The sequence below is a fragment of the Glycine soja genome, chromosome 2, assembly GCF_004193775.1.
Source record: "Glycine soja cultivar W05 chromosome 2, ASM419377v2, whole genome shotgun sequence".
Classification (NCBI taxonomy): domain Eukaryota; kingdom Viridiplantae; phylum Streptophyta; class Magnoliopsida; order Fabales; family Fabaceae; genus Glycine; species Glycine soja.
In genome coordinates, this window is record NC_041003.1 from 49,984,294 (window position 1) to 50,011,193 (window position 26,900).

Sequence of the window (26,900 nt, forward strand, 5' to 3'; positions counted from 1 at the left end):
GTGTATATTTTTCAATATATATTTTCAAATAACTTTCAAGTCAGTTTAGGAATAAATGCAATTTATATATAAAGCAACTAACTCTTATATATTGTATGGTATCTTTAATTTAAGTAAAAAAGCATGGAACGTGAAGAAATTAAAATTCTAAGACAATACTATACATATAATTAATTTAAATGCATAAATAAAAAATTTAAAATATAAGTATATCTTCTTTATTTTTTAAAATATATCATAGAATATATTTTAGAATTAAGGAGAAAAGAGAAAAAAATTCCTGGCCTGTTGTAAACTTACCACAGTTAAATTTAGTTTATTGTTGCGTAAATTGCCACAGTTAAAAATAAAAATTCATAGCCGAGAGAGATTATGGGACCCATTGTTGACAAGAATAAAGGCATATGATAAATCTATATTCTATCCAGGCCATCCATGCGTTAGATTTTGAAAGAAACATGAGAGCCAAAATGTTCCAAAATTCAAACATGTTTCCGAACGTTGATTCCCCAATTTAAATATGGTAGATGTTTGCCTTTTCCGTCCTTTTTTTTACTGATAGTTCCGTCCTTTTATTGTCATGTTTAAATTATATTATTTTTTTACCATTTCAGTTTATTAATTTCTCTAATCTTAGTTCATTGTTTTCAGTCACATCAAAGATAAAACAATTCATATTATTCTATTCATTTTTTCTTCATATAAAAATAAAACAATAGCTTAAGCCATTTTTTTTAACTATAATAATTCATTTTTTATCAAAGAGCAAAATATTTTGCTATTTAACTAAAGTAATTAAGAAAATAATTACAAATATCTTAAACAACGAATAAAGTATTTTCCATTGAGACACCAGCTCTGTCCGTCCGTCCGTCCACGTTCCACGACTTTTTTTCTAGGAAAAAAATTCAAAGAAGTATTGTTTTTATTTTGTTTACTGGCAGGTATTGTTTTTTTTTTAGTATTCCTGTTTAAAGTACTGTCAGATAAAAATCTGTTAGACAAACATCTCTTTTTACTATATATACGTTTTTTATTTTGTTTTTGAATATCCATGAAGGCATTTAATATTTTATTTTTTGGTCCAGAAAATTATTTATTTTTGTTATTCTAGAATTCAACATCTTGGGTTGGAGCATTTGATAGAGGCAATTGAATTCTATATCTTTTTATTGTATCATGCACCTTTTAATTTTTTTAAAAAACTTCAACTTATCCATTTTATCTTTTTTCTCAGTTTTCCTTCTTCCTCATTAGTCATGTAAGTCTAAATTTTCTCATTTTCTGTTCTTCTAGACTTAACTCAACTCTTTTTCCCACAACCATTAAATGTCTAAAACAAATCTAAATCATGCTACAAAAGTCTCTCTCCTTCTCCAACCAACTCTCCACTTTCCAGGTACATTTTATTGCATTCCTATTTAGAGGTCTAGACTTAGTTTCTAGAGCATGTGTTTTATTGCATAAGGGTATAAATATTCTTATAAAATTATTCTTCTGGAAGGAAAAGTCTTATAAAATACTCTTTCCATAAGTAAAAATAGTATTTTTCAGAACAAATATTTCGGAAGATACAAAATACACTTTTAAAAAAACTAATTCGGATTGTAATTTTTGTTTCTAAAATGATCATTTCACAAACCAAAATAGTGCATTCTGAAATGCTCTTTCTGGAAGATACAAAATACATTTTCGAAACAACAATTTTGGAAGCTTTTTTTACCGTTAATTAAATTTGATTTTGTTATTTTACAATTTTAGTTTGTATGAAAGATGAGGGGGCATGGGGAAGGATGAATTGCCGCTGGAGGGAGGGGTGCCGTCAAGGGAGGAGGTGTCATCAAGGAAGAGATGTCATCGCAAGGCGTGTTAAGGTTGAGAGAATGTTTGTTAAAGTTAGGATATAAGAGGTAAAAATTTCATTAAAGATATTATTATATTTTCAAGTAAATAATGGGGTTGCAAGATTCAAGTCCCTTTGATACATGATGCTTATAAATGTTTCAGGTCCAATAACATATTCTTGGTGTACTATTTGTTAGAGAAAATGTTCAAATTAGCGCCTAAATAAGCACAAGAAACTGTTGAATTCAATTATGACTCGTGGGCTTATTCTCCTAACGGCATAACTATTGGCACCCCTTAATAGTTATTTCCCCCAATACATTAAAAAGATGTATATACCCTTATTCCTTCACCTGCCCTTCAATTAAAACACCCCTTGGTTAGAACACATGCACCCCCTTTTCCCTCACTTCTTATCTTCTAAGTTCTTGACCACCTTTTATTGTTTTTAGTGTTACACCCCCTTTCCCAATCCTCCCTTTCCTCGTTGAACTTTCCCTCCATCGCACTCCAATTTTGTGGAATCGAAAAGTGTTTTAAACTCCTTTGATTTTGACTTCACAAGAGAGCATTTCAAGCTCTTTTTTTTTTGTCTTAAAGATTTGACGGAACTTGTTTTCGTTATATACCTAAATTGGGTATAACTCAATTTTAGAAAATCAATTTATAAGGTGAGAATTATTCTTCCATTTATACATTTTAATTTGTTAATGTTATTAGTCGACATGAGATATCTAACATTTTACTTCATGTCGAGGATTAAACATCTTAAATTTGATATTTGTATGATTGAATGATCCAATAATACCTCAATAATGGATGGCTTAATAGGCCTAACAACAATAAATGAGATAGATTTAGATATCATTTTACTGTTAAAGTTTAGATTTAACTTAATCTTACAAAATTAACTATTAAAGTGTAGATTATTTCTTATTTGTATATTTTAATTTAGTCATGTTACTAATAAAAGTGAGATCACCATTTTTTTTTTACATAAATAGAGTTAATAATAGAATAAGGATATAAATAAAATTTAACTCTAAATAAGGTTGAAAACTAATTATTATTTTTTATAATTTTTGGGATCAAAGAAAAAATCAATTTATTGCTTATACTGCACTCCATTAAAATAATCATGCCTATAATTATTGGACTAATACAATAATTGATCATTTAACTCAATGCAACACTTCTCCTTTGTCCTTATTTATAAAATCTGAGTTTGAAATGATATTTATTTATTTTTATAAGATTTAATTTATGATGTTTTTTGTATTAATTATTTTTAGACTAAAAATACATTTTATCAAAAGTAGAGAAATAATGTTTTGACTAGCAAGTAAAAGATACAAGAATATTAATGAAAAAAATAATTTTAAAAAAGTATAAATTCAAGATAAATTTATTACTATAAACTAAATGAATTATTTTTTTATTATAATGAAATAAATAATTATGACTTATTCCCTTACTCACTATGTTACTTCCTATGCTTCAAAATTTGAGATCGGGTATAATTAGAGAGAGGGGTATTTCTTTTTTTCTATAATTCCCATCATTAAACTTCAATATTACTTTGTTATATTTGAGTCTAAAAATAGTAATAAAGAGACTTTAACTCAGTTGATTGAGTAAAATATGTGAGTGATATAAATTTATTGATATTGTATTCAATTTTATGGATAATTTTTTTTGACAAAAAGTACATTTTTTGCAATAAAACTATTGATATATTTAAGGTTAATATACCTAGATTAAGATAATAATAATAAAATATTAATGTATTTACTAGATAGTTTAAAATAAGAATAAATTAAAATATCAATAATTTTAGAAAGGAGGACATATATATATATATATTAAATGACATTAAAAAAATCTGTACATTATTAATCATTCTAATCTAATTAAATTCATACAGTATTTGAAAAAGAATTTAAAATAATTATTGTTCAAAATAATGAAAGGTGTAGAAAGGAAGGAAAGGACATGAGATTCAGTGCCAAGGTGGATGCTCAAAATTTGAGCACCTACGTACGGGAGTAGGGGCCCTCAAACAGAAGACAGGCCAGTGAGGGAGGGACATTTCTCCACACACATTAACCCCACCCCACACTCCCCTGCCTCTCTACCACTTCCATTCCCATACGCTACCTATACTTTTTTATTTTCCGTTCTTCTAATCTCTATCAATTCCCAGTACGTGTTCCCACACATACACATTCTTCTAAAAAAATATAATTCTTTTTTATTGAAAAAATCATTACTAGTCAATTATTTAATTAGACATTTTTAAAGTACGTGTATAATTTAATTTATAAGGAATTATTTAAAGTAAAAATAATTCTTAAAATTTATATTAAGTCCCATTCAATATTGGATTGATTCTGATTATGTAATTTTAATCTCAAATATTTTAATTATCCAAATGTTGTAATTGTGTTCTCCCATCAATCTTCCATTATTAAATTTTTAATAGAATTTGTTAGCATAACATTGAGGTGATAATTAATACTGCCTAACACATATGTTGATGTTTGTATTTTTAATTTCTCACAATTACAATACTAATAGAAAGTTATGTTTAACAAACTAACAGAAGAATGAGTTAAAAGTTGAAAAATTAACTCATTAAATTATAAGTATTTAGTAAAATTAATGGCTAAATAATTGAAAAAAAGTATAAAATAATAATAAAAATAATAAATTATGATTTATTTAAAATAATAATAATAATAAAAATAAATAAATATATTAAGGATAAAAGTATAAAAATAATATAAAAAACTAAAAACTAAAAACTAATGTTTTTAAAAATTATTTTAAGTAACATTTAAAAAAATTAAAAATTACTAAAAAACTTGTTTGATAAGCTATCAAATAAAATTTTCAATCAATAAAAAAATTAAAAATTAACTAAAATATCTTGAATATATGTAAGACTAAAAGTATAACAAGATTTTAATTGTCACGTAGTATTGTCTTGGCATATCATGCTCAAGTACTACCTTAATAAAATATTATTATATTAGGAGTTATTTGTTTCACCAATTTAATTAAATTTACTAAGGATACTTGGAACTCAAATTGTGCAACTAAAACTTAAGAATGAAAATTACACAATTACCCTGAAGGATAAATAATGCAATTAATGGTTATATTTAATGTTTTTTGATTTGCATTCATGAATCCATTAATGAAATCGATCAATAGTTTAAAATAAAGTTTGGACAATAGCACTTGTTCAGTTGTTCACCGTGTTTATGGGTGTATTTTCAATTTAGGATGGAAGAAGGTGGTAATTTGAAACTACATCTCTTTCCGTTTATAGCTCATTGGACGTCACTATATATATATTCTAAACAAAAATAAAAGGATAAAAAGACAGCGCCTGAGAGTGCACCAAATAAAGCATCATATCTGATTATATATAAATATAGTATTTCTCCTTCTTCTTTCTTTCGCTCCGTTCCTCATTCTTACAATTCTGAGTTCATCAGGTACGTTTTGCCATCGTTCAGCATTGGGTTATTTGATCTTCTCGTCTCGTCTCGTCATTTATCTGGATCTGGATTTCTTAACTTCAAACTGCATTCAACACTCTGTCTTTACTACAATGGCTGCGCTTTCGCTCACGTTGGAACTGAACCACTTTTTATTTATCTGTTTGTTTGCACTTTGCACGCAAATATATATAACCTCTCACTGACTCTGTTGTTGGACGGATTGTTACGTGCACCGCATGGTGATCATATCTTGTCTTTTCTTCATCGGATAGGATGGAAGCGTGTCATGTATATGCCCATGATGTCCTGATTAATTTGATTTGATAGATCATAGCGTGGAGAAAATGAGACTGGAAAATAATTTTTTTGTCCATTAGTTGAGGAATTTACAATAACACTTTGGCTTTATTGATTGAAAACGCCCTTGGTATATATTTAGATGGCTTTAGGAAGTTAACTTCTTTTTATTTTTATCACATATGTTTGTTAATTTTGTTAGAATATTAATTCATATCTTTGACTTTTTTCTCTCCCTTCTCCCTTCAACCACTAACCTAACTTCATAATTTCTGAAGTGAAGTGGATGATAAATGATGCCTCCTGAAATGATTCGAGTCCAGCTTGAGCATTGTTCTAGTGGCTAGTCTTTTAGTGAAAATGAGTAACATTACCAAAGACTGAAACGGTTGGCTTGATCCAATCAGCCACATTTGCAAGCTGTTAAAACTATTGTTATTCATATTTTCGTGTCTTTTATTGAGTATTATTTGTTTGTTATTGATTTCTCTATCTGTGATTTTCAGCTATTATTTATCCAGGTCTTTGCCTATGGGTACTAAATCGGCTGTTGACTTAATGGAGTCTTTATCTGAGGTTCATTTTTCTGGATTTCACATTGATGGCTTAGAGCAAAGAAAGGCTGGCACAGAGCAACCAACCACTTCAACAACTGACATGTATAAACAACCTTTTGTGATAGGTGTGTGTTTTTTGCATTCCAAGCTGCCTATGTAGTCATAAAATCCTGATTTGTCTATTTGTGTCCTGGAATTCAATGTTGGTACTTTGTACATTTACTTTGTCTTGTGTTTGTTGGGTATCGTCTAATGCATAATAGGGTACTAAATATATTTTTCTGTTTTGTTTTGAGATTCTAGAGCCCATATGTGGATTGTTCTGTTCTGTTCCTCCCCACATTTGCATATGATTCCAATGAGCCATTAGTTTTTGTGTACAAGTGAAGAAGGACAAAGTTACCTTTGAAGACTATCATCACATTTTATTTGATATTCTCTAAAAGCTAATTTTAACTTATGCTTAAATTAATTTTATCTTATGGGAATAATTTTTTTCATAAAGTACTTACGGAGAAGTTGAATCAAATAGGGTCTAGTCCAAGTTCTTGCATCATAATTTCATTTCACCCGATCATTCCTACTACTTGGTCATCATACAGTTTGGAAATTGTGGTTAAATCGCACAGCTAACACCTAATCATATAAAGTAGAGTTTTGAAAATAAGATCATAACAACTTTGGATGTCTAATTTTCACATTTACCAATTTTTATTTGGTATCTATGATTCTAATTCATTTTCTATTTACATTTTGGTTTGGTATGTGACAGGTGTTGCTGGTGGAGCAGCATCCGGTAAGACATCAGTTTGTGATATGATTGTTCAGCAGCTTCATGATCAACGAGTCGTACTTGTTAATCAGGTATTCAATTCTTGCAAAGTACCAATCATCTATCTCATTTTGGTGTAGATTGGAACGGTAGGAAGAGATTAGAAGAAAAAAGAAATATAAAAGAGAAAGTAAATGTAATAAATGATGAGGTAAAAAAGAGAAAATAAAAATAAAGTGAAAATAATATGAAAGAGAGAGTATCTGTATGCTTGTAATAACCATTATTTTTTTTTCTAAACTACCGGTGAATCAAATTGAGAATTTATAAGTATATAAGTCTGTGACTCAGATATTAAGGAAAAACAACTAATAGTTTGCAGTTAATGCTTCAAGTCTTATAACTTATAAGCATCCTGTATTCTCCTTTATCTGAATCCCTTTGGTATTTTGTTAGGCATTATCTATCGGAATGATTTTATTATCTTTGTTTTGTATTTTCATTGCAACGATATTCTATTGGCTACCATTCACCAAAATTCCTCCATCTCTTTTCTTTTTCAAGTCAGATTCAGTATTATGTTGTTCTCATCACCTCAAAATTTCCATCCCAATATCAATGGTTTTCTCACCAACAGAATACATTTGAATACACCATTTTTTAGTTGACAAAAGAAAAAAAAATTCTTTGGATGTATTTTCTAACATTTATGCTGCTAAGCCATCTTCAATGGGATTGCTCTTTTGGCATCAAAAGTGTCTCGTAACTCAAGTCTTATTCTTTGGGTGTTGGAGAGCAATTTTCATGGGTTACAAAGAAACCACCGTTACTATATAAAGCAACTAGTGCTTTCTACTTTTTAATGGACTCTAATTAGTTTTATATATTCAAATATTAGTATATATATATTATTAAAAAAATATTTAATTAATAAATAATTTAGATTCATTTATTGTTTACAAATTAAACTATGTTTTCATAATATATTACTTTATACTTTTCACACATTAAAATTTTTTTTAATTCATAATTGATTTTTTATTTAAATTATTCGTACATTTATGTATTCTAAAAATTAATTGATTAAAAATTAGTGCATATTTTTTTTCAATCTTTTGTTTTTGCATTTTAAATTTTGAAGTGAACATTTTATGGAATTAAAAATTATTTTATATTTATTTATTTATACATATTTTACTTGTTCCTTTTGTACTTTGGTCTTCTTTTATCTTTTCTGAGTGTGTTCCAGAATTTGGGTTGATGTTTCTTATTGTACATGTTGATACGTTGAGCGTAATAAATGAATTATTTATTTTACAACAGGACTCTTTTTACCATAATTTGACTCAGGAGGAACTTACAAGAGTACAAGATTACAACTTTGACCATCCTGGTCAGTTCAATTGTACACATTAGTCTCTCATTATTAATTACTAACTTCCTCTTTACATTAAGACATTATATAGAATCATCACTCAGGAGAGGATTGGATAAAAATGTCCGGAGTTACATCAAAATCCTTCTTTAGATAGTCTTGTTTTTGTTTTTTCGGCCTTATCTTAGGCCCTTTTATAAATAATAATAAAAAAAAAGAGTAGAAACTATATAGGATGAAACATGCACTAAATTTATTTGGATGTTTGTTTTATTTCCTTATTTTAAATCTACTTATTATCCTATATCTGGAATTCTGTTTTCCCTAAAATGTTTTTTGAGAATCGGGTTATTAGAAAGCCTAAAATAATATTCACGTTTTAGTATTGTTTTGTTTTATCAGGTCTTATAGTTTCTCCGTAGATACTTAATTTTCTTGCAGAACAAGTTCATAACATTCAATGAGTATCAACTCCATCTTTCTTACTCTCAGAATGCTCAGGAATATCAAGGGTGGTGTCAGGAAAAAATTAACCTTTCTAAAGATTTAAAGCAGAATTTACCTCAAAATTAGCAGATTAGAGACATGATAGTGTTAATGAAATTCCAGAGCTAGAAATTCTCGCATTTAGCCTAGAGATGAGTATGGTTGGTGAAACCACTGCAAATTTTACATGTCAGAGTGTTACTCAAATTGTGTTATATGCATATGAGCATTCCAAAGGTTAAGCAAAAGTTCATTTTATATGGTACGATACTTAAGTACCTTGCAAGCATAATTAGTATAATACACCTAAAAACTGATAAGGTAGCAACTTTTGATATGGAAATTTTAACGTTTAAATTTTTTTATATATATGAATGATGGTTCTTAGACTGCTATAGCTACTTTATTCCTAATGCATGTTGTTGATATAATCAGAAGCTTTTGATACTGAGCAATTGCTACGTGTCATGGACAAGTTGAAGCGTGGCCAAGCAGTAGATATTCCAAACTATGACTTTAAGGGTTACAAGAATGATGTTTTTCCAGCAAGACGGGTATATGGAACATTCTACTTTTTGTTAATAAATTTACTTCTCGTTCTTGAAATGCTTAACAGAACAGGCCAAGATTGATATAATTTTCTATTTTTGAGTTTTTATTATCATGCTAAAGCATAGTTTTTTTATTGCATAGAGCAAGTATAAGCTTGACATGACAATGATTTTCATAGTTGAATTTGAAACTTTGATGTACTAATGGTTGCCAAATCATGCAGTACATGTTTCTTCTTGCGTTTTATCTCCATTAGAGTGGAAATTTATATGGAATACAATTTCAGCTATACTTCCCTTTTATGTTGGTTTAATCTGTTTTGCAGGTAAACCCAGCGGATGTTATTATTTTGGAAGGTATCCTTGTTTTTCATGATCCACGAGTGCGAGCATTGATGAATATGAAGATATTTGTTGACACAGGTCCCTTATTATTTTAGTTCCAATATAACTTCTATAACTTACTGTATTATATTTTTCTGTGGCATTTCTTACTATGTATGGATCTGTTGTCAAACTCATTTTCCTTTTAGCCCGATGGACTTAAATTTCCCCCCTCCTAATCCACATTATAATATAGGAGAATGCATATTCTTCACGTTATCTAAAAAATGCATATTCTTGTTTTGCTAATGACACTATATCTTCACGTTATCTAAAAAATGCATATTCTTGGTTTCTATTTTTATTAATAGTTGCCTATGTCTTCCTTCTAGCTATTTTACAAGCATGCATATTTTATGTCTTTATTGCACTACTAAGTTATGCTATCAATTTACATTGTGAAATGTTCAGTGCAGATGCTGATGTTCGTCTGGCTAGAAGAATTAAGCGTGATACTGCTGACAATGCTCGTGATATTGGAGCTGTGCTTGATCAGGTAGCTACCGTCAGGCACACCATTTGCACTTCCATTATCATATTTTGATTATCTTTTGCTTTTTTGCCTTCACGTTTCTTACATGTACTGCATTTCAAGACTTGGAAATGTTATTTTAGTTCATGTTGCTGAGAGGCTGGTATGAAATTTCATTGATTAGAAAACATGTAATAAGTCAGTTTTTATGAAATTAAATCTTTAATGATCTTTTCGTAGGTTATGATTATAAATCAAGCTAATATATTCCTTTTTTTTGCTTACCATATATTAGTAACTGTTTCTTATAATATATACTTGATGCAGTATTCTAAATTTGTGAAGCCGGCTTTTGATGACTTTATTCTTCCCACCAAGAAGTATGCTGATATCATTATACCCCGTGGAAGAGATAATCATGTGGCTATTGATTTGATTGTACAACATATTCGCACGAAGCTTGGTCAGCATGACATGTGTAAAATATATCGTAACTTATATGTCATTCAGTCTACTTTTCAGGTACCCCTTTCTTGTTATTTATTGACTTTATCAATGATCCCATCTTCCCCCGTTCAGCTGGAACTTCCAAATTCAATTTAATTTATTTATTAAAAGTTGAATCATCACGATAATTGCTTCGATGTAGATACGGGGTATGCATACCCTGATACGTGATTCTCAAACAACGAAACATGACTTTGTATTTTATTCTGACCGTTTGATTCGTTTGGTATGTAAATGGGGTTCATTTGTTGCTCTTAATATTAGTGATGGCGTGGCATTTTCTTCAATCATTAATGGTCAAATTTCGCTCACTTGACCAGGTTGTAGAACATGGCCTAGGCCATCTTCCATTTACAGAAAAGCAAGTAACCACTCCAACTGGTAAGCTGTTCTTTTTCAATGATGGTTTCCTTGGCTTGTATTACATGTACCTCTAAGGATGCAATATTCTCTTCTCATTGCACTAGAAAGTGTTGTGGATGATGTGCCTGTTGGGTATCTCTGGTTTCTAAAATCCTGCCATATTATTGTCACAAAAGTGAGGAGTAACATGAACTACATGTTTTCAGCCTTGTTTCAGAAATGTCTAATTATGTCTTGAACCAGGAAGGACAGACTACAGATCACTTCTGCAGTCTGAATTCCCAATCTAAGAAATCATTCATAGAATGGGAACCAAAGGGGTATCATGTTATTGTACAGTTGAGAGACATGTTCTGTTCATGATGTTAATTGCTTCAGTTGCCATACTTAAAATGATAAACTTTCCTGTCTGCATCTTAGCTGATATTCTCCTTCAATTATTTACAAAAATATACTTAGTTTGTTTCACGTCTTAACCTCTTTATGGTTACAGCTAAGCTAATACTTGTCCTTCAATGCAGCATCGGTATACAGTGGTGTGGATTTCTGCAAGAGGTTGTGTGGTGTCTCTATCATCCGGAGGTATCGTTTTAGTCCAGATCAGAAGTCACTTGGGCATTTGTTTACATATTGTTATCCTTGCTACAAAGTATTACTAAAATATTTTCTTGAACAATTCAATAAAGAGAAAAAGATCTATTGTTGATTTTGGTTTATAATTACCAAACTGTTTACATTGCATATGGTGCTCCACTAGTTTTCCCTGAATGTATTATCCAACGAATCCTCTTTATACTCTAAGGAACTAGTTCTTCTTTCCTAATTACTCGGTTTAATGTGGACCTATGATCACTGCAATTTTATATAAATAGAATTTGTCCTTAAATTTGATATGCAATCTAATTTCAGTGGGGAGAGTATGGAAAATGCTCTACGAGCATGCTGCAAAGGTATCAAGATTGGGAAAATTCTTATTCATAGAGAAGGTGACAATGGTCAACAGGTTTGTCATCTGTGTGTGTGCTTGGGTATACCTGTGTTGGATTCATTTCATGATCACTAGTGTCTTTTTTTTTTGGTGATTCACTAACTTGTCCTTTGATTATTGAGCAGCTAATATATGAGAAGTTGCCTAATGACATCTCAGATAGGCATGTATTACTGTTGGATCCCATCTTAGGCACAGGTTTGCGATTCTCTTAATGCTTTTTATGGTGGTTTTTAATTTTACTGGTTTAAAATAGTATACGAACTGTCAGAAGTCAACTGCGAATTCTTAAGTTACATAACAGTTAGCATAAAAAGGTTATACAAAAAAATTGATATTTAATTTGTTGGTTTTCGTTTTGATCAACTTTAGAATATCTTCGTCTTTAGGTAATTCGGCAGTTGAAGCAATTTCTTTGCTTTTAAAGAAGGGTGTACCAGAGTCCAACATTTTATTTCTCAATCTCGTATCAGTAAGTTACTTGTGTCTGTTGTTCCTCTGTATATCATATATCTTGCCATTTTTTTTGTCATTTTCTGTTGCTTGTCTTTTTTAGTACCTAATGTTTTGCATATATGCATGCTCTCATATTGCCAGGCACCTCAAGGTGTTCATGTGGTCTGTAAAAGATTTCCGAGAATAAAAATCGTGACATCTGAGATTGAGATTGGTTTGAATGAAGCATTCCGTGTCATACCTGGCATGGGTGAGTTTGGGGACCGGTACTTTGGAACAGACGATGATGACCAGCAAGCTTCACAGTAGTTATACTTGGGGGGAAATTCACAAAATTTTTTGGTTCATCATCATTAAAGAGACTTTTACTGCGGGAAGGGGGCTATAAAATTTGCTGAATTGAGACTCTGCTGGGCCCCGAGTTATTGTTCTAAATCAATTTTGATCATAATCTTTTGTTTGTTTCTATAAACAAACGCATAATCGGAATATTCCAATGCAAATTCTGTATTACCTTTTTTTATTATACCAAAATTTTTCTTTGAACTTATTCTTTGCCGGACACTGGCTTATCAAGAATCAAGATACATGTTTACTGTCCAGAGATTTTTACTTCATAGACATAAATGATTATGTAAGTTCTTTAATTTAATATCTATCACTCTCAAAATTGAATATATGGCGAGGGTAAATTGCATGATGGAACTTGATTCGATCTGGAAAAAAATAGACAAATTAAAAAAGCAAAAGAGAAATAATGAGGCTGAGACATTGTTCTGCAAAACGATTTATATAAGGTTGATATCTTAATTTGTACGTACGGATTGGTATCGGAAATGAGCCAAAGTCCAAGAGGATGATGGGTGAGAGCTTTCCACAAAATTTCCTTGTTATATATATCATGAGGTGAGTGGAATATATGTTATTGAAATGGAAGAGCTGCCACTTGGCCAAGGGAAGAATCACTCGTTGCTTTATCCAAGATTGATAACCTTCGTTAGGCTAATCACTGGACACGTGGCTCCTTTGCATGGGTTGGGTAGATACCACTCGGTATATTCCTTTGAGATTTATCTATATATCTTTGGCCTGGCTAAGCTCGTTTTTCGTGCTGTCGTGTGTTATCTGTTTCCCGCCATATATCCAATAAGCTTTAACCATGTCTGCCTTTGTTGGAAAGTACGCAGGTAACATGTCTCATATCTATCTCCTCTTCTTCTCTTAATATTACTCACTCTTGCATCTCTCACCCACACGTAAACAAGAACAATTCTTCATTGAATGAAGTACAAGCTTCTCAAACATTCCACTCATTAACAAACAAGAAACGATGGCCTAGAAATGTATCATATATAGCCTCATTAGTTATTCATCTGTAGTGTCAAATTATAAAGATTTCATGTCTAAGAAGCTCCTTCTACTTCAATCAATTCTTAGACTTTAGTCTCCAAATGGGATGTTATAACTTGTACGAATTCCAGATGAGCTTATCAAGAATGCCAAGTACATAGCCACACCAGGGAAGGGGATCCTGGCAGCAGATGAGAGCACGGGCACCATCGGGAAGCGCCTAGCGAGCATTAACGTTGAGAACATTGAGGCCAACCGCCAAGCCCTTCGCGAGCTTCTCTTCACCGCTCCAAATGCCCTCCAATACCTCTCTGGTGTCATCCTCTTTGAGGAAACTCTTTACCAGAAGACCTCTGATGGGAAGCCTTTCGTTGAGGTCCTTCAAGAGAACAATGTCATCCCGGGCATCAAAGTGGACAAGGGCGTTGTTGAGTTGGCTGGCACAAACGGTGAAACCACCACTCAGGGCTTCGACTCTCTCGGAGCTCGGTGCCAGCAGTACTACAAGGCTGGTGCACGCTTTGCAAAGTGGCGTGCAGTTCTCAAAATTGGCCCAACTGAGCCCTCTCAGTTGTCCATCCAGCAAAATGCACAGGGCTTGGCACGCTATGCCATCATTTGCCAGGAGAATGGCCTTGTGCCCATTGTTGAGCCTGAGATTTTGACTGATGGGGCTCATGACATCGCCAAATGTGCTGCTGTTACTGAAACTGTGCTTGCAGCTGTTTACAAGGCACTCAATGAGCAGCATGTCCTTCTTGAAGGAACTCTTCTCAAGCCCAACATGGTTACTCCCGGCTCTGATAGCCCAAAGGTAACACTAACTTTTTCAAAATCATACATCCATATGTATGGATACATTCTCTATACAAGTACTTTCTAGTCTTTGAAATAGAATTAGAATCAAGTATAAGGTGCAATACTGTTGACTTCAAAAAAGATTTGTGGACAATACCTATTATTTGACCCTCGGAGATAAATATAGGTACGATAAGTGATACAATATGATAAGAAAAGAGAGATGATTGGTGTTAATAGAGTGTTTGTAATTAAAGGGTGCCTAAATATCATTGTTCAATTAATTTGAAAGTCGATGCGAGTTGGCACAAGTGGTTAAGAATCTGGTTCGGTATGAATTCGGATTTTCCTTACACCATTTTCTTGTTTGGTGGACAACCTTTTTCAGGAAGCTCTCTTAGAGCTTAGATGCTAGTTTAGTAGTTGCAACTAAGTGAAACTACTTATGATTTTAGCTTGTGCAATAATCTTCTAGGTGGGTCTATGCTTGGGGTGTCTTCCAGTTCTACCAATTTTTTTAAGAAAAAAAAAATGCATATTGTTAAGATGGAAAATAATTTAATTTGTGTGCATGCAGGTACCACCTGAGGTGATTGCTGAGTACACAGTTCAAGCACTCCGCAGGACTGTCCCAGCTGCGGTGCCAGGGGTTGTGTTTCTGTCTGGTGGGCAAAGTGAAGAAGAAGCTACCCTCAACCTGAATGCAATGAACAAGTCGGAGGTGTTGAAGCCATGGACTCTCTCATTCTCATTCGGGCGAGCACTGCAACAAAGCACACTCAAGACATGGGGTGGAAAGAAGGAGAATGTTGCCAAAGCTCAAGAGGCATTTCTGGCAAGATGCAAGGCCAATTCTGATGCTACTCTGGGAAAGTATGTTGGTGGAAGCGGAAGTGGCTTGACTTCTGAGAGTTTGTATGTCAAGAACTACAATTATTAAACTTCTAAGAGTGTGTTTGTTTCTCCTTTTAAAATCCATTTAAACGTCAATCCATGCTTTTGGTTCAGTCACGTTGAGGTGCATAAGAAAGCGTGACAAGGGAGAAACAAACATACTCTAAATGGACTTGGGGACTGATTTGGGCTAAGTGCATTGTGGCAGATGTATGATACAGCCTAAGGATTTGCTTCTGATTAACATGCTTATTTTTGGGTTACATATTTTTTACAAACATCAGTTATTATGTTATAGGAGCCAATTTTAATGTCAAATGGTGATAGCGTACCACTCAAATAATTGTTAGAGGGAGGCTGGTATATATTGTCAGAAACAGTAATATACTTTATAAAATGTGTAATTACTTAACACAGGATGATGGAGAGCAGTCAATTATTAGTCCATGTAATAATGGCCCAATACTTTTACCCGCCGAACATTCTTTAGCAGCAGCTACAACAAAAGGAATTTGAAAAAGAAAAGAAAAACACCAGAAAGAAAAGAATCAAAGAAAACCAAAGGAGATATGCTCAAATGGACATTTATCAATTATCATTGTATCACCTACTTACTGTCTGCACCAATTATAAATTAATGGTTTAGCTACAGAGAATTAATTTTTTACAAATTATATTTTGATAGCTCAAAATCCGGTGTGGTGTTAACCATAAATAATAGTAGTGTCTTGTTTTTTTTTTTATTATTATTACTAACAAATGTCAATTGTTAGCATTGTTATTTTTTTTTTAGCATAGGAGATTAAATCCGTAATTTATTTTTTTTGTTTTGTATATATAAAAACGAAGATATTTCATTATATGATTTAGTAACATTTTTAGATCATAAAATATTATTGACTTTTGTTAATAATTAATCTTTATTTAAAAATCTGTCTGATCACTTAAGTATGATCTCCTATGGCTATGTTGTTTTTTTTAAGGCTTGAACTGAGACTTTACCTAAAATCCAATCCAATATCATTGGTAGCAACGTGATTTTGGAATGTAAGGCATTCCAATTAGTGCAGCTAACACGACACAGATAAGGAAGTAAAAGAAAACCACGCCTCCGCCAAACCACATACATAATGGAGAGTGAGACTGCCTCAAATATTGGAGCATCCCCTGTCCATAGTTTTGCTGAGCTTGAAGCAGCCACCAACAATTTCTCACTTGACAGCAGGATTGGTGTTATTTGATACAGTTACCTTGGCTAAGGCATTTCAGAAGAAATTTGGGCATGCCGACATCTTAAAAAGGAAGAGGCAACTTTATGTTTGTCGATGATGTCCTGATTATTTGATAGATCATAGCGAGGAGAAAATGAAATTGGGAAAAAAAATTGTCCTTTAGTTGAGAGGAATTTACAATAACAATTTGGTTTTATTGAAAAAACCTTCGGTATATATGTCGATGGCTTAAGGAAGTGAACTTGAATTGATGACAAAAATTACGCCTCCTGAAGGGTGAATCGAGCTTAAGCATTGTTCTTCTACTGGGTACTTTTGTTTTTGTTTTTGTTTTATGTTGGTGGCAGCTGAAGTGGGTTGGCTTCTGAGAGTTCGTATGTCAAGAACCATAAGTATTAGGCTTCTAAAAGTGTGTTTGTTTCTCTGTTTAAAACCCAGTTGAACGCCAATTCATGATTTCTGTTCAGTCACTTTACTCTTTGAGGTGCAAAGACTCCAGCCTCCATCTTTTAGAAATTTATATATATTTATATATATATAAATTTAAAGTTAATTAGTATAAAATTAATTTTGTGTTTGTTAACAATTAAGATTATCATTGATTAATATAAAATTTAGTTTTAATTTTATGTATAAAAATAGTTATTTTTTAAAATTATCATTTATTAAAAGTTAGATATTTAAATAATTATAAAGAAAGAAAAAAAATCTTTTATAAGGTTTGTCGATCATCACTGCTCAAATGAACATTCATCAATTATCATTGCAGCGCCGAGTGACTATCTGCACTCTGCAACTGCCACCTACTATAAATTAGTTTTCTACAAATTATATTTTGATAGCTCAAAATTCGCTGTGGTGTTAACCTGAAATAATAGTAATGTCTTGGTGGGTGACTAGTCACTAACAATACAAGGATATTCCGTTTTGTATATATAAAAAAATAACAATGGATATTCCGATATATGCTTTAGTGGCCTTTTAGCAAACATGTATGCGCTTAAACTAACGTAAATGTCCGCTATATATGAAGATTCTGGATTAAGACATGATTTTGGGATGTAAGGCTCACCACAATAAATTATGTATGTATACTTTCGAAATCTTAGTTGATACCACGTCAATCATCAACCTCTCTCACAAGTCCTTTTCTGCTTTTAACATTTTGGCTTTAACAGTCAAAAGGCATTCCAATTAGTGCAGCTGACACGACACAATTAAGGAAGTAAAAGAAAACAATATCAAAAAGTTAATTCAACGCTTGCTTTGCTTCAGCAAAAGCCCGTTCTGGAAAAGAAACTAGTAAATTGATATAGTAGATGAAGATAAAATAAAATCCATCCACAACATATTTCTGGTATGGAAGGGCTTCAACACCCTCCACCCAAGTCTATATCTACAAATAAAAAAAATAGAATATCAATTAAAATCATATGGTATATATCCTCTGATCTTCTCCTTTTCATTTCTCACAAAAAAAAATCATATCATTGTTTTGCACACTGGTATTTACCATTAGCTATATCTCCTAATAAATTAGAAAGTAATAAAAATCACAAAGAATTCTACCATATTTGTTGGCACTTCATCATCGGTTTGTTATGCATTGTCTGGCTACTAGAATACCCGCTGGAGGACTAGTCATCTCTATCTGGCATGTGCTATACAGAGAGTAAGATAAATGGATAAGGCCAACATTGAACCTCACCTTAAATGTTCCCCTTGCATTGTAATTGACCCTGTTATTCTCCACTTGCCTTTGTAGTTTTACACCAACATCTTGAGGCAAAAACACCAAGCTTGATATCAAGTTCACTGATTGCAACCTGTTTTCCCTTGGCCTTTGAGTAAAAGGCTTTATTGTTTGTGAAGAAACGAGCCTGTCTGAGTAGAAAAGCTCAATGTTCAAGGACTCAAACCTCACCCCAATTCTCCTGTTAGGATTGGAAAAATTTGCAAGGAGAGTGAATTCACCATTGAGGTACTGTGGTGAGTCAAAGTACACCACATTGAGGCTTGCATTGGGAATGTCAAACGTGGGGTTTCGCGGCTTCATGGAAAGGTAGAGAATCAGTGTTGCAATTCCAAAGAAGATAAGCACTAGGCTGAATATGAAGCACATTATTGCAGCACACCATATAATTGGTTTTGTCCTTTGAAGTCGAGGTTGCCCGAAAATGGCTCTGGTGTTGGCAAGGGAATTTGGTGCTCCTGATTGCTGAGAATGTTGATTCCTTGGTTGTTTTGGTGTGCCAAGTTCTTCTTCAACAGAGGTTAGCATGTTTGAAAACGTGCACACTACTAAAATAGGCCAATGGAAGTGAATGAGGGAGAGATAGAGGTGATATGTTTATTTATTCTAAATGGGGTGATGGATCAATAGAAGTGAAGAGGGAAAAGAAGCTTTTGTAGTTGAGTAATAATAAGGGAGAGGGGACAATGTGTTTTCTTTTTTTTGGGTATTATCAAAAGGTGACATAGGTGAGCTAAAGTTGCACCACATTGATGTTTTAATTTTAATGTTTTATGCTTTTTGAGAAGGTCCTAAAAGAATGACTTCAACAGAGCTCCCTTCCTCACTTTGTTGATTGCTTATCCTCTAAGTTTTGCATGGTTTTAGACTTTGTCAAATGCGAATGTATGTGAGAATAGTCAGTTTGATTAAGGGCTTAGATAATGCGTGTGTACGAATTATACCATAGTTTTGTCCCTTGATATCAAACTAGGGACGTGCTTCGTTGGATGTTTAAGCACTAAGAAAGCGTGGCAGGTGGAAAGTGAGGCCACCCGGTAAAGGTTCATGTTTCATTAAAAGCAATCAAGCAATCAATCATGTTGGATAGTGATCCAGCGTGTGTGAGCTTTCTACTGAGTCTCAATCACAAATGGTTTGAATTACGTTTAACTATTGCTTGTTCTTCTATTTGACCAAGATAAGATCCTTAAAAGCAGGTTGTTGCCTGGATTACAATGTTAAGAGGGGAAAATGATACCTTTAAGCACCATAAACCAAAAGCTAAAATATTAAAATTAATTGTATGCAAGTATGGATTTTTCTTCTTAAATCATGTTGAGATTTAAGAGGATGAGAAATTATAATGTACTGAAAACCAGAGATAAATGATGCAAAAATTAGAAAGACGCGAGACAAGTAAAAGAGCTTACAAATCAATAATAAGTATTTCATGGAGTAAATTTCTTCCTTCTATGGATGACGTTCATTCTCTATATCTTGTGTTTGCTCGTGGGAATAAATTTTTCTTTCAAAATTTGTCCCTTTCTTAAAAAAATTTATAATTGCAAAATTGTATATACGGAATATCTACAGTAGTGTACGGGATACACAAATTACCATGAAAACAAAAAAATTTCCCTCCACAAATGATCATCTCTTCCTTGGCTTTCCCATTTCCTAGAAGGCTAGAACCGACCAAATCGCCGCCTACTCGATTCATCAAAACCACACCATTAGCCACCACATTTGGACCAGATTCGGTTGGCATGTCAATTTCAAACTTGTAACTAACTACTAATCATTATTTTTTATTAGTAGAAAATAGAAATCGAAGACTAATAAGATTCGAAAGTTTATAACAATTAATCAAATTTTAAGTGTATAATTCTAAGATGTAATAAATTAACAAATGAACTGTTGTGACTAATGGTTGGTGTGAGATGATAATTTTTAAGGGACGTGATTTTGAGAATTATAAAATGACAATAAACACTTATTTAAGAGTTCTTAAAAAGCTATAATTACTATTTACATTACTAAAAAATTTGATATTTACTATGCATGTTTAACCATAGTTATTTCAAAACCGTCGTTATTGAGCTTGTGGTGATATTTTTATAAATATCATTAATATTTTAAAGTTGATTTTGTGAAATTGTCTTTGAATAGTGTAAAACAAAGAAGATTTTTCTTTATTTTACACTATTCCAAGACGATTTTGTAAAAATCGTCTTTGAATTTGAAAAAATTTAAAAATTAAATGTGGTCACATATTCCTCTCCTCTTGGTTTGCTCTTTCTTGATTCCAATACCTCTCCTGTTTCGAATATTCTCTGGTCTCCATTCCCCATTTCCCAATAAACCAAAACCATCTTTCTCCATTCCCAATACCCTACTTACTCCACTCTTTTAATTTCTCGTTCCTTCATTTCCAGAACGTGAATGTGAATAGGGTTAGGGTGAACAAAGTAAGTGTGGGTATTTTGAGCGTTGTGAATTCGAGATACGTTGGTGTTGAAGATGGGCTTTGGTAAAGTGAATTAACGAGTGAAAAGAAGACAAGGTTGATGTTGGGTGGTGGGACAATGGGGGAGAATGAGAAAGGAGAGTGATGGAGCGGAGCAATGACGAATCTAACAGAAATAATCTCCAATATTGACTCTCTTCAGAAACTTTTCCTCATCCAAGCCGTCTTCATCGACAACGACACCTTCTCCAAAGCCTTCCTCTCCAAAAATCATATCATTTTTGTTTTTGTAAATAAAAACAAAGCATTTCAACTTTGAAAATAAATAAATAAAATACAAAAAAAAAACATCCTAAGGTTTCTTGATATTGCATACCCTAATACTCCCTTCTTTTTTAATGTTTTACAGTAACATTTCCTGCCGGATTTTTCAAATAATTAAAGGAGATTAATGTAATATATAAAGAGTATTAGTGTAATACTTTAAAATAATTAAAATAGCTTTATCGATTACTAACCTTTTGAATATCTAATTCGTTATCTTTATTAGAATTTTTTTTATTTAAACCATGTTTTTGTATATCCAAAATCTTACTAAAAAAATCCAATTCCAGCTCCATTCATATCTACCCAAGCTGCATTTGCCCCATGTTTTATTATTCATAAAAAGAAATAATCCCGGCTTTTCTTTTTGGTCCATGGCACATAATTACTTTCGGCTATTCGGATTTGGGCTTAAAGATTGTAATTGATTACAACTCTTGGGTTGGGTTTGGTTGCCTTATCCATTCCTTCGTTTTTCTCTGGGCCTTTGTTGGTCCCTTGTTTTCTTACGACCAAAACTAAACTACATCAGCATGACCATTAAAATAAATGATAAATCACATATAATTTATTTTAAAATCTATGAAAAATCATACTTATAAGAATGTATAGATACTTTTTTTTATCCGAGTTGTAGAAAAAATTCTACATCATTTAGCGATAGGATAGCTAGTGCCAGATATATCGAGAGATATACAGGAGGAAATGCTACTCAGAAAAATTAAAAAATTGAACACGAATGATTAATATGTTAAAATTAAAATTAAATCATTTAAATATTACTCGAATTTGATATTTGATGGAAACAATTATTGATCAAAGTTTAGTTATCTTTTGACGAAATTCTGAATTAATCAGGATTATCTTCCTCGCCTACCAGTTAAAACAAAACAAAACAAAACAAAAAACACACAATATGTCGCCGCTTTGCAAATGATTAATCAAGTGTCAAACACGCAAAGTACTAATATTTGGGGACAAGCCCTGAAGGGAAGTAGGAATCCATCACAACCAAAACCCACTTTAACCAAAGAGTATATACATGTTGAGCACTACTCAAACAGAGACATAACCACGTAATTCTTTTTTCCATTGATTTCGAAAATCCTTATCCATATCCATTCTCTCGAATCTCTTACTCTCACTTCAGGCTAATTCACTGGGATTCAATCGTATATATGATGGTTTGATTATACATTCAAATAAATATCAAATTTATGAACTAAACGTATGATACAAATATTGGCATTTACCCCTTTGATGTATCATCAATTTGTTAGTTATTAGACCGACAAAAAAGCTATTTATTTAATCTCTATTTGAATGAATAGCAAATGTTTTACGATATGACAAAAATTGGTAAAAAAGACTTTTCAATTATATGTTAACATAATTATTTACAAAGAAAAATAATTAGAAAAACATTGTTTTTCTTCAAATAATTTAATGATTTTTTTCTTTTCTAAACATGGGTTCTGCTTACCGAGTGATTTCACAATTTCTGCAATTCGCTAATTATAAACCCAAACTCGAATGAGATGAAGATGATTCCCGAAAAGAAACGGAATAAGGTGGGGGAGAACCAACAAAAACAGTAACAGCATTGTAACAAAGACAATTGATTATTAAATCAAACATGAATCCCAAGAACAAGAAGCAGGTAATTACAAATATGAACCCTAACGAATACTAATTTATAAAAAGAAACAAACAAATCCCCAGAACAATTAACAAGAGCGAAATAGAACAAGAGAATGGTGAACTAGAACAATGGCGGCGGTGCATAACCGATGAAGGGTCTTCCTCCGCCGGCGGCGCCGCCGCCGCAAGAATCGCAGAAACTGACAGTGTCTTTGATCTTGTGGAATCCATGCTTGAACACTCCGAACCCGAATAACAACCCGATGGCGATCACCACCAGAACCAAACACGTGCAAAGCATGCAAACTCTCCCCCCGCAGCACATCGTTCACCGGCGATCGATGAAGACGCCAAAGTTTTAATCTTTCCTACTGGGTGTCTCGGATCTGGGAAATTCGGGTTCTGATTCTGTTGGGGGGTGGGAAAATTGTGAAAGAAAATGCAGAATTTAAAAGAAAAGGAAAATAGGAGGAAGAAGGTTGGATGGAGAAGTGTAAAGGTGGTAAATAGAAGGAAGGGGAGGCAACGTTGGTGTCTCTTTCGCCAATTCAAGACGTTTTGACGGTTTTATTCGCTTACAAGGAAAGCTATCTAATCCATTAAAACAAGCTTCTCTGTGATAAAAGGAACAAAAGAAATTTATCTTTTTCTTAAATGTATGGCTTATTAAGTTTTTTCACATAATCATAATTTTTTATAATAATCAACTCTGAAAATTATGTTTTTTCAATAAAGAATAAATTTTTTGGTTGAACTTTAAAATCTAAGATGGGTTTTTTAATAATCAAAGAGTTACTAATATTTTTATGACATTAAATAATCTAAATTAAATTACTTATTTAATTTGTATAGTTTTAGATTTATATATATTTTATCCTTATAATTTGAAAGTAACTTTTTAATTTTTATAGTTTTTTTAAAGTGGTCTTTTTACTTCTTATCGCTTATATTTTAATTCTTTTTAATCTCTATCATTTAAAAGTGATCTCTTTTAATTTCATGTCAGTTACATCTTAATTACCTTTTAATCTTTATTACAAACAAAACATATAAAAATAATTAGTTATAAATTATCAATTTTTTTTTTACAAATTATCCTGTGATAGATTAGTTACAAATTACTTACTAATATTTTTGTAATTAATTATAATTGATAATATTATTCATATTTTGATGATAAGGACTAAAAGAAAATTAAAATATAAAGTATAAAAATAAAAAAGGTCATTTTTAAACTATAAAGATTGAAAAAAAATAAAATACAAATTACAAGAATTAAAAAAACCATAACTACATGAACTAAAAAAATTAAAATATAAATAATAAGAATTAAAAAAATTATTTTCAAATTAAGAACTAAAAAGATACGGGAATTGTGAAAGTAATTAAACCAATAATATAATAAAAAGTGAGATGATATTTTGAAAAATTAAGTTTCTCTATCCATAATTCTCCCAAGCTAATTTTCCTGTACCAAATATTTCTTGAAGTAAAATCAATTATTCTTTATTCTTTGAAGGATAAAATAAATAAATATTTGTGTTTTGTTAATGATAATATTAATTAACGTGAGTTTTTTTTTATATTTTTAAAAGATAAAAAATAACTAATTATTTGCGTTTTGTTATTCAAAATAAAAATATATATAACTACTGTATTTTTTAATGTTATCTAATGTTTAAATATCAATGATAAGTGAGAATTATTTTATGAAATCATCGACCTTTCTTTTTAAAAAAAGCTAATTATTTGTGTTTTAGTTATTCAAATAACTAATTTAAAAATATTTATGATAAGTGAAAATTATTTTATGAAGTCATCAAACATATTTTTTTTTAAAAAAAAAAACACTAAGATGGATTTTTTTTAGGTTTTCAAATCAAAACGTGGACGTTTTGTTGTCAAGTTTCATGGGAAACGTGCAAGGTGATGCGTTAAAGGAGAGTGGTGAAGTGGTTGAGTCCGTTACAAAAAGAAGATTCGGAATATGTATATGGAGCCTACAAATTTGGTGATTGGTCCATATACTGAAAGATACCACCTACTTAATCCCATATGCTATACTTAAACCTCACTTTCTTCCAGTTTCAATCATCAATTCCAGTTTTTACAATGTAGTATTAACAAAACAAAAAGAAATTAGTGACAGACACTTTTTCTATAAAAAAATCTTTGGCTATTAGATTTTTTTAATACGAGTTTTATTAAATAATTTGAATAAACTTTCATTTATTAAGATTTTGTGTAGTATTTATTTAAGAAAAAGTGCATTAAAAGTTTAACGCACTTTTCAGTCCAACAATCAACATAACTAGTAAATGCCCGTGGTTTCTTTTTCTTGTCTAATTGTTTTTGGAGACTAATTCCAGTAGCTCAAATCTTATTGTATAGGCCCATAAAATATGGGCTTCTTTCATAGCTGTTGACCCACTGAGTTGTCCAACACAGAAATAAAAAATTAAAGACTGGTAATATTCAATATTAACAGTTTAACACCAAGGGACGAAGTCAGGTATAGGTTTTAGGAAGAAAAAATTTCATTAAAACAAATAGTATGCATCAAAATTCATATAAAATATCTATTCACATAAAATCACCAAAATGTATAATTATAATTAAAACATTACAAATATTGATTATTAGCATTATAAGGCAACAAACTAAACTTTTAAAAAAACCAACATTATACTTTATACATATCGATTTTATTAAAATTACATCGTTTGCAATTCAACTATTTTGTCCATTTTTAGTGCAGGTTTCAGTGATTTAAGCCATGCTTGTGAATTAAATGTAACTTATTTATTGTTAGTAGAATCAAAGAATTAGATGAGCCAACCGCCAGTCACGGATCTAGTACCCAAGTTAGGAGCATAATTAATTAAAGAAAAAAATTGTTATTATTATTATTATGAAATGAGTAAAAATTAGGCATAGAGGTTTAAACATATAAAATTAGAGAAAACAAAATATACGCAATTATTATATTTATATTTAATTTTTTAGTTAATTAAAATTTTCATATAAGTTATTTTTAAATTATTATTTAATATTTATTTTTTTCACTCAACTATCTAAAATTTTTTTCAAGTACTTGGATGAAAAAAGTTAAATGTTAAAGTTAAATGTTAAGTAATAATTTAAAAATGACTTATATTATATTTGAAGTATGAAAAATTTAGTTAAATTTTATTTTTTTTAAATTAAAAATTAGAGGCTGAAAATGCACTCCAAGCTATAATGTGATCCACCACTGCGAACAACCATACATGATTTTACAATGATTCTTAATATGACACACTTACATCACCTCACCAGAATAAGAATAAAAATATTAACAAATGTCAACGAGCGTCTTAACTGGTAAGAAATTTAAAGTAAAAAAAAAAATATTGAAATGCATAAAATTTTGTTAATGATTTTTTGCATTCTTATTATTTTCGTAATATATTTTTTTTTTAATTTCTTCACCAATAATCTAAGCAAACAACCTAAAACATTTCAGGAAGAGGCTCTCAACTTACGTAAAGTATATCTCAAAATATAAAAGCAGATCTTAGGATATATACGATCTAGTCCTGAATTCGTAGAATGCAGTGTCAAGAATATATTATGCCGGTAAACTTCGCTTTTTGACCAAACTACTCTATTTCTCACTGATATTTGATATGAAATATCAAATGGAAAAGAATAAAGGATGCTTCTGTGCCATGATATCTTATATGGATACTTAACGACAAGGAATCAAAAGTAGTTCTTCCATTTCATTTGTTCAATAACTGCCTCTTATTAATTGAATTACGGCTGGTTTATTTTACCATTTGCAATCATGCCATTGATGCTTTCACAAAAAAAAGAAGAAGAAGAAGATGGAGACATCAATTCACGTTTCTTTCA

At 31.4% G+C, this 26,900-nt stretch overlaps 3 protein-coding genes across 5 annotated transcripts; 2 read left to right on the forward strand and 1 right to left on the reverse strand.

Annotated features, from left to right (window-relative positions):
- The first annotated feature begins 5,208 nt into the window (after positions 1 to 5,208).
- On the forward strand, positions 5,209 to 13,164 carry LOC114403314 (uridine kinase-like protein 3). 3 transcript variants are annotated; one of them, XM_028366200.1, is made up of 15 exons: positions 5,209 to 5,348; positions 6,158 to 6,333; positions 6,981 to 7,072; positions 8,304 to 8,373; positions 9,277 to 9,395; positions 9,719 to 9,815; positions 10,193 to 10,272; positions 10,576 to 10,770; positions 10,898 to 10,981; positions 11,076 to 11,136; positions 11,640 to 11,700; positions 12,028 to 12,121; positions 12,232 to 12,304; positions 12,496 to 12,578; positions 12,704 to 12,871. In XM_028366200.1, exons 2-15 carry the CDS (start codon positions 6,183 to 6,185, stop codon positions 12,869 to 12,871), a joined length of 1,428 nt encoding a protein of 475 aa, XP_028222001.1. In that variant the 5' UTR covers positions 5,209 to 5,348; positions 6,158 to 6,182. The 3 variants fall into 3 exon arrangements, with proteins under 3 accessions (XP_028222001.1, XP_028222017.1, XP_028222008.1); XM_028366216.1 differs by lacking the exon at positions 10,898 to 10,981 and having other exon boundaries at positions 12,704 to 13,164; XM_028366207.1 differs by lacking the exon at positions 5,209 to 5,348 and having other exon boundaries at positions 6,183 to 6,333; positions 12,704 to 13,164.
- Positions 13,165 to 13,628: 464 nt separating this feature from the next.
- LOC114403329 (fructose-bisphosphate aldolase, cytoplasmic isozyme 1-like) lies at positions 13,629 to 16,020 on the forward strand. Its single transcript, XM_028366227.1, has 3 exons — positions 13,629 to 13,749; positions 14,044 to 14,726; positions 15,288 to 16,020. Exons 1-3 carry the CDS (start codon positions 13,722 to 13,724, stop codon positions 15,648 to 15,650), a joined length of 1,074 nt encoding a protein of 357 aa, XP_028222028.1. The 5' UTR covers positions 13,629 to 13,721; the 3' UTR covers positions 15,651 to 16,020.
- A 2,233-nt stretch (positions 16,021 to 18,253) lies between these two features.
- Positions 18,254 to 19,292, reverse strand: LOC114403335 (uncharacterized protein At1g08160-like). The gene has a single exon (XM_028366240.1). It carries the CDS (start codon positions 19,115 to 19,117, stop codon positions 18,425 to 18,427), a length of 693 nt encoding a protein of 230 aa, XP_028222041.1. The 5' UTR covers positions 19,118 to 19,292; the 3' UTR covers positions 18,254 to 18,424.
- Positions 19,293 to 26,900: the final 7,608 nt, after the last annotated feature.

Coding starts and splice junctions, on each gene's coding strand:
- LOC114403314 (XM_028366200.1), top strand. CDS start 6,183: ATGGGTACTAAATCGGCTGTTGACTTAATGGAGTCTTTATCTGAGGTT. Junction 7,073..8,303: donor GAGTCGTACTTGTTAATCAG/GTATTCAATTCT, acceptor ATTTTACAACAG/GACTCTTTTTACCATAATTT. Junction 12,305..12,495: donor GGATCCCATCTTAGGCACAG/GTTTGCGATTCT, acceptor CTTCGTCTTTAG/GTAATTCGGCAGTTGAAGCA.
- LOC114403329 (XM_028366227.1), top strand. CDS start 13,722: ATGTCTGCCTTTGTTGGAAAGTACGCAG. Junction 13,750..14,043: donor CTTTGTTGGAAAGTACGCAG/GTAACATGTCTC, acceptor TACGAATTCCAG/ATGAGCTTATCAAGAATGCC. Junction 14,727..15,287: donor CCGGCTCTGATAGCCCAAAG/GTAACACTAACT, acceptor GTGTGCATGCAG/GTACCACCTGAGGTGATTGC.
- LOC114403335 (XM_028366240.1), bottom strand. CDS start 19,117: ATGCTAACCTCTGTTGAAGAAGAACTTGGCACACCAAAACAACCAAGG.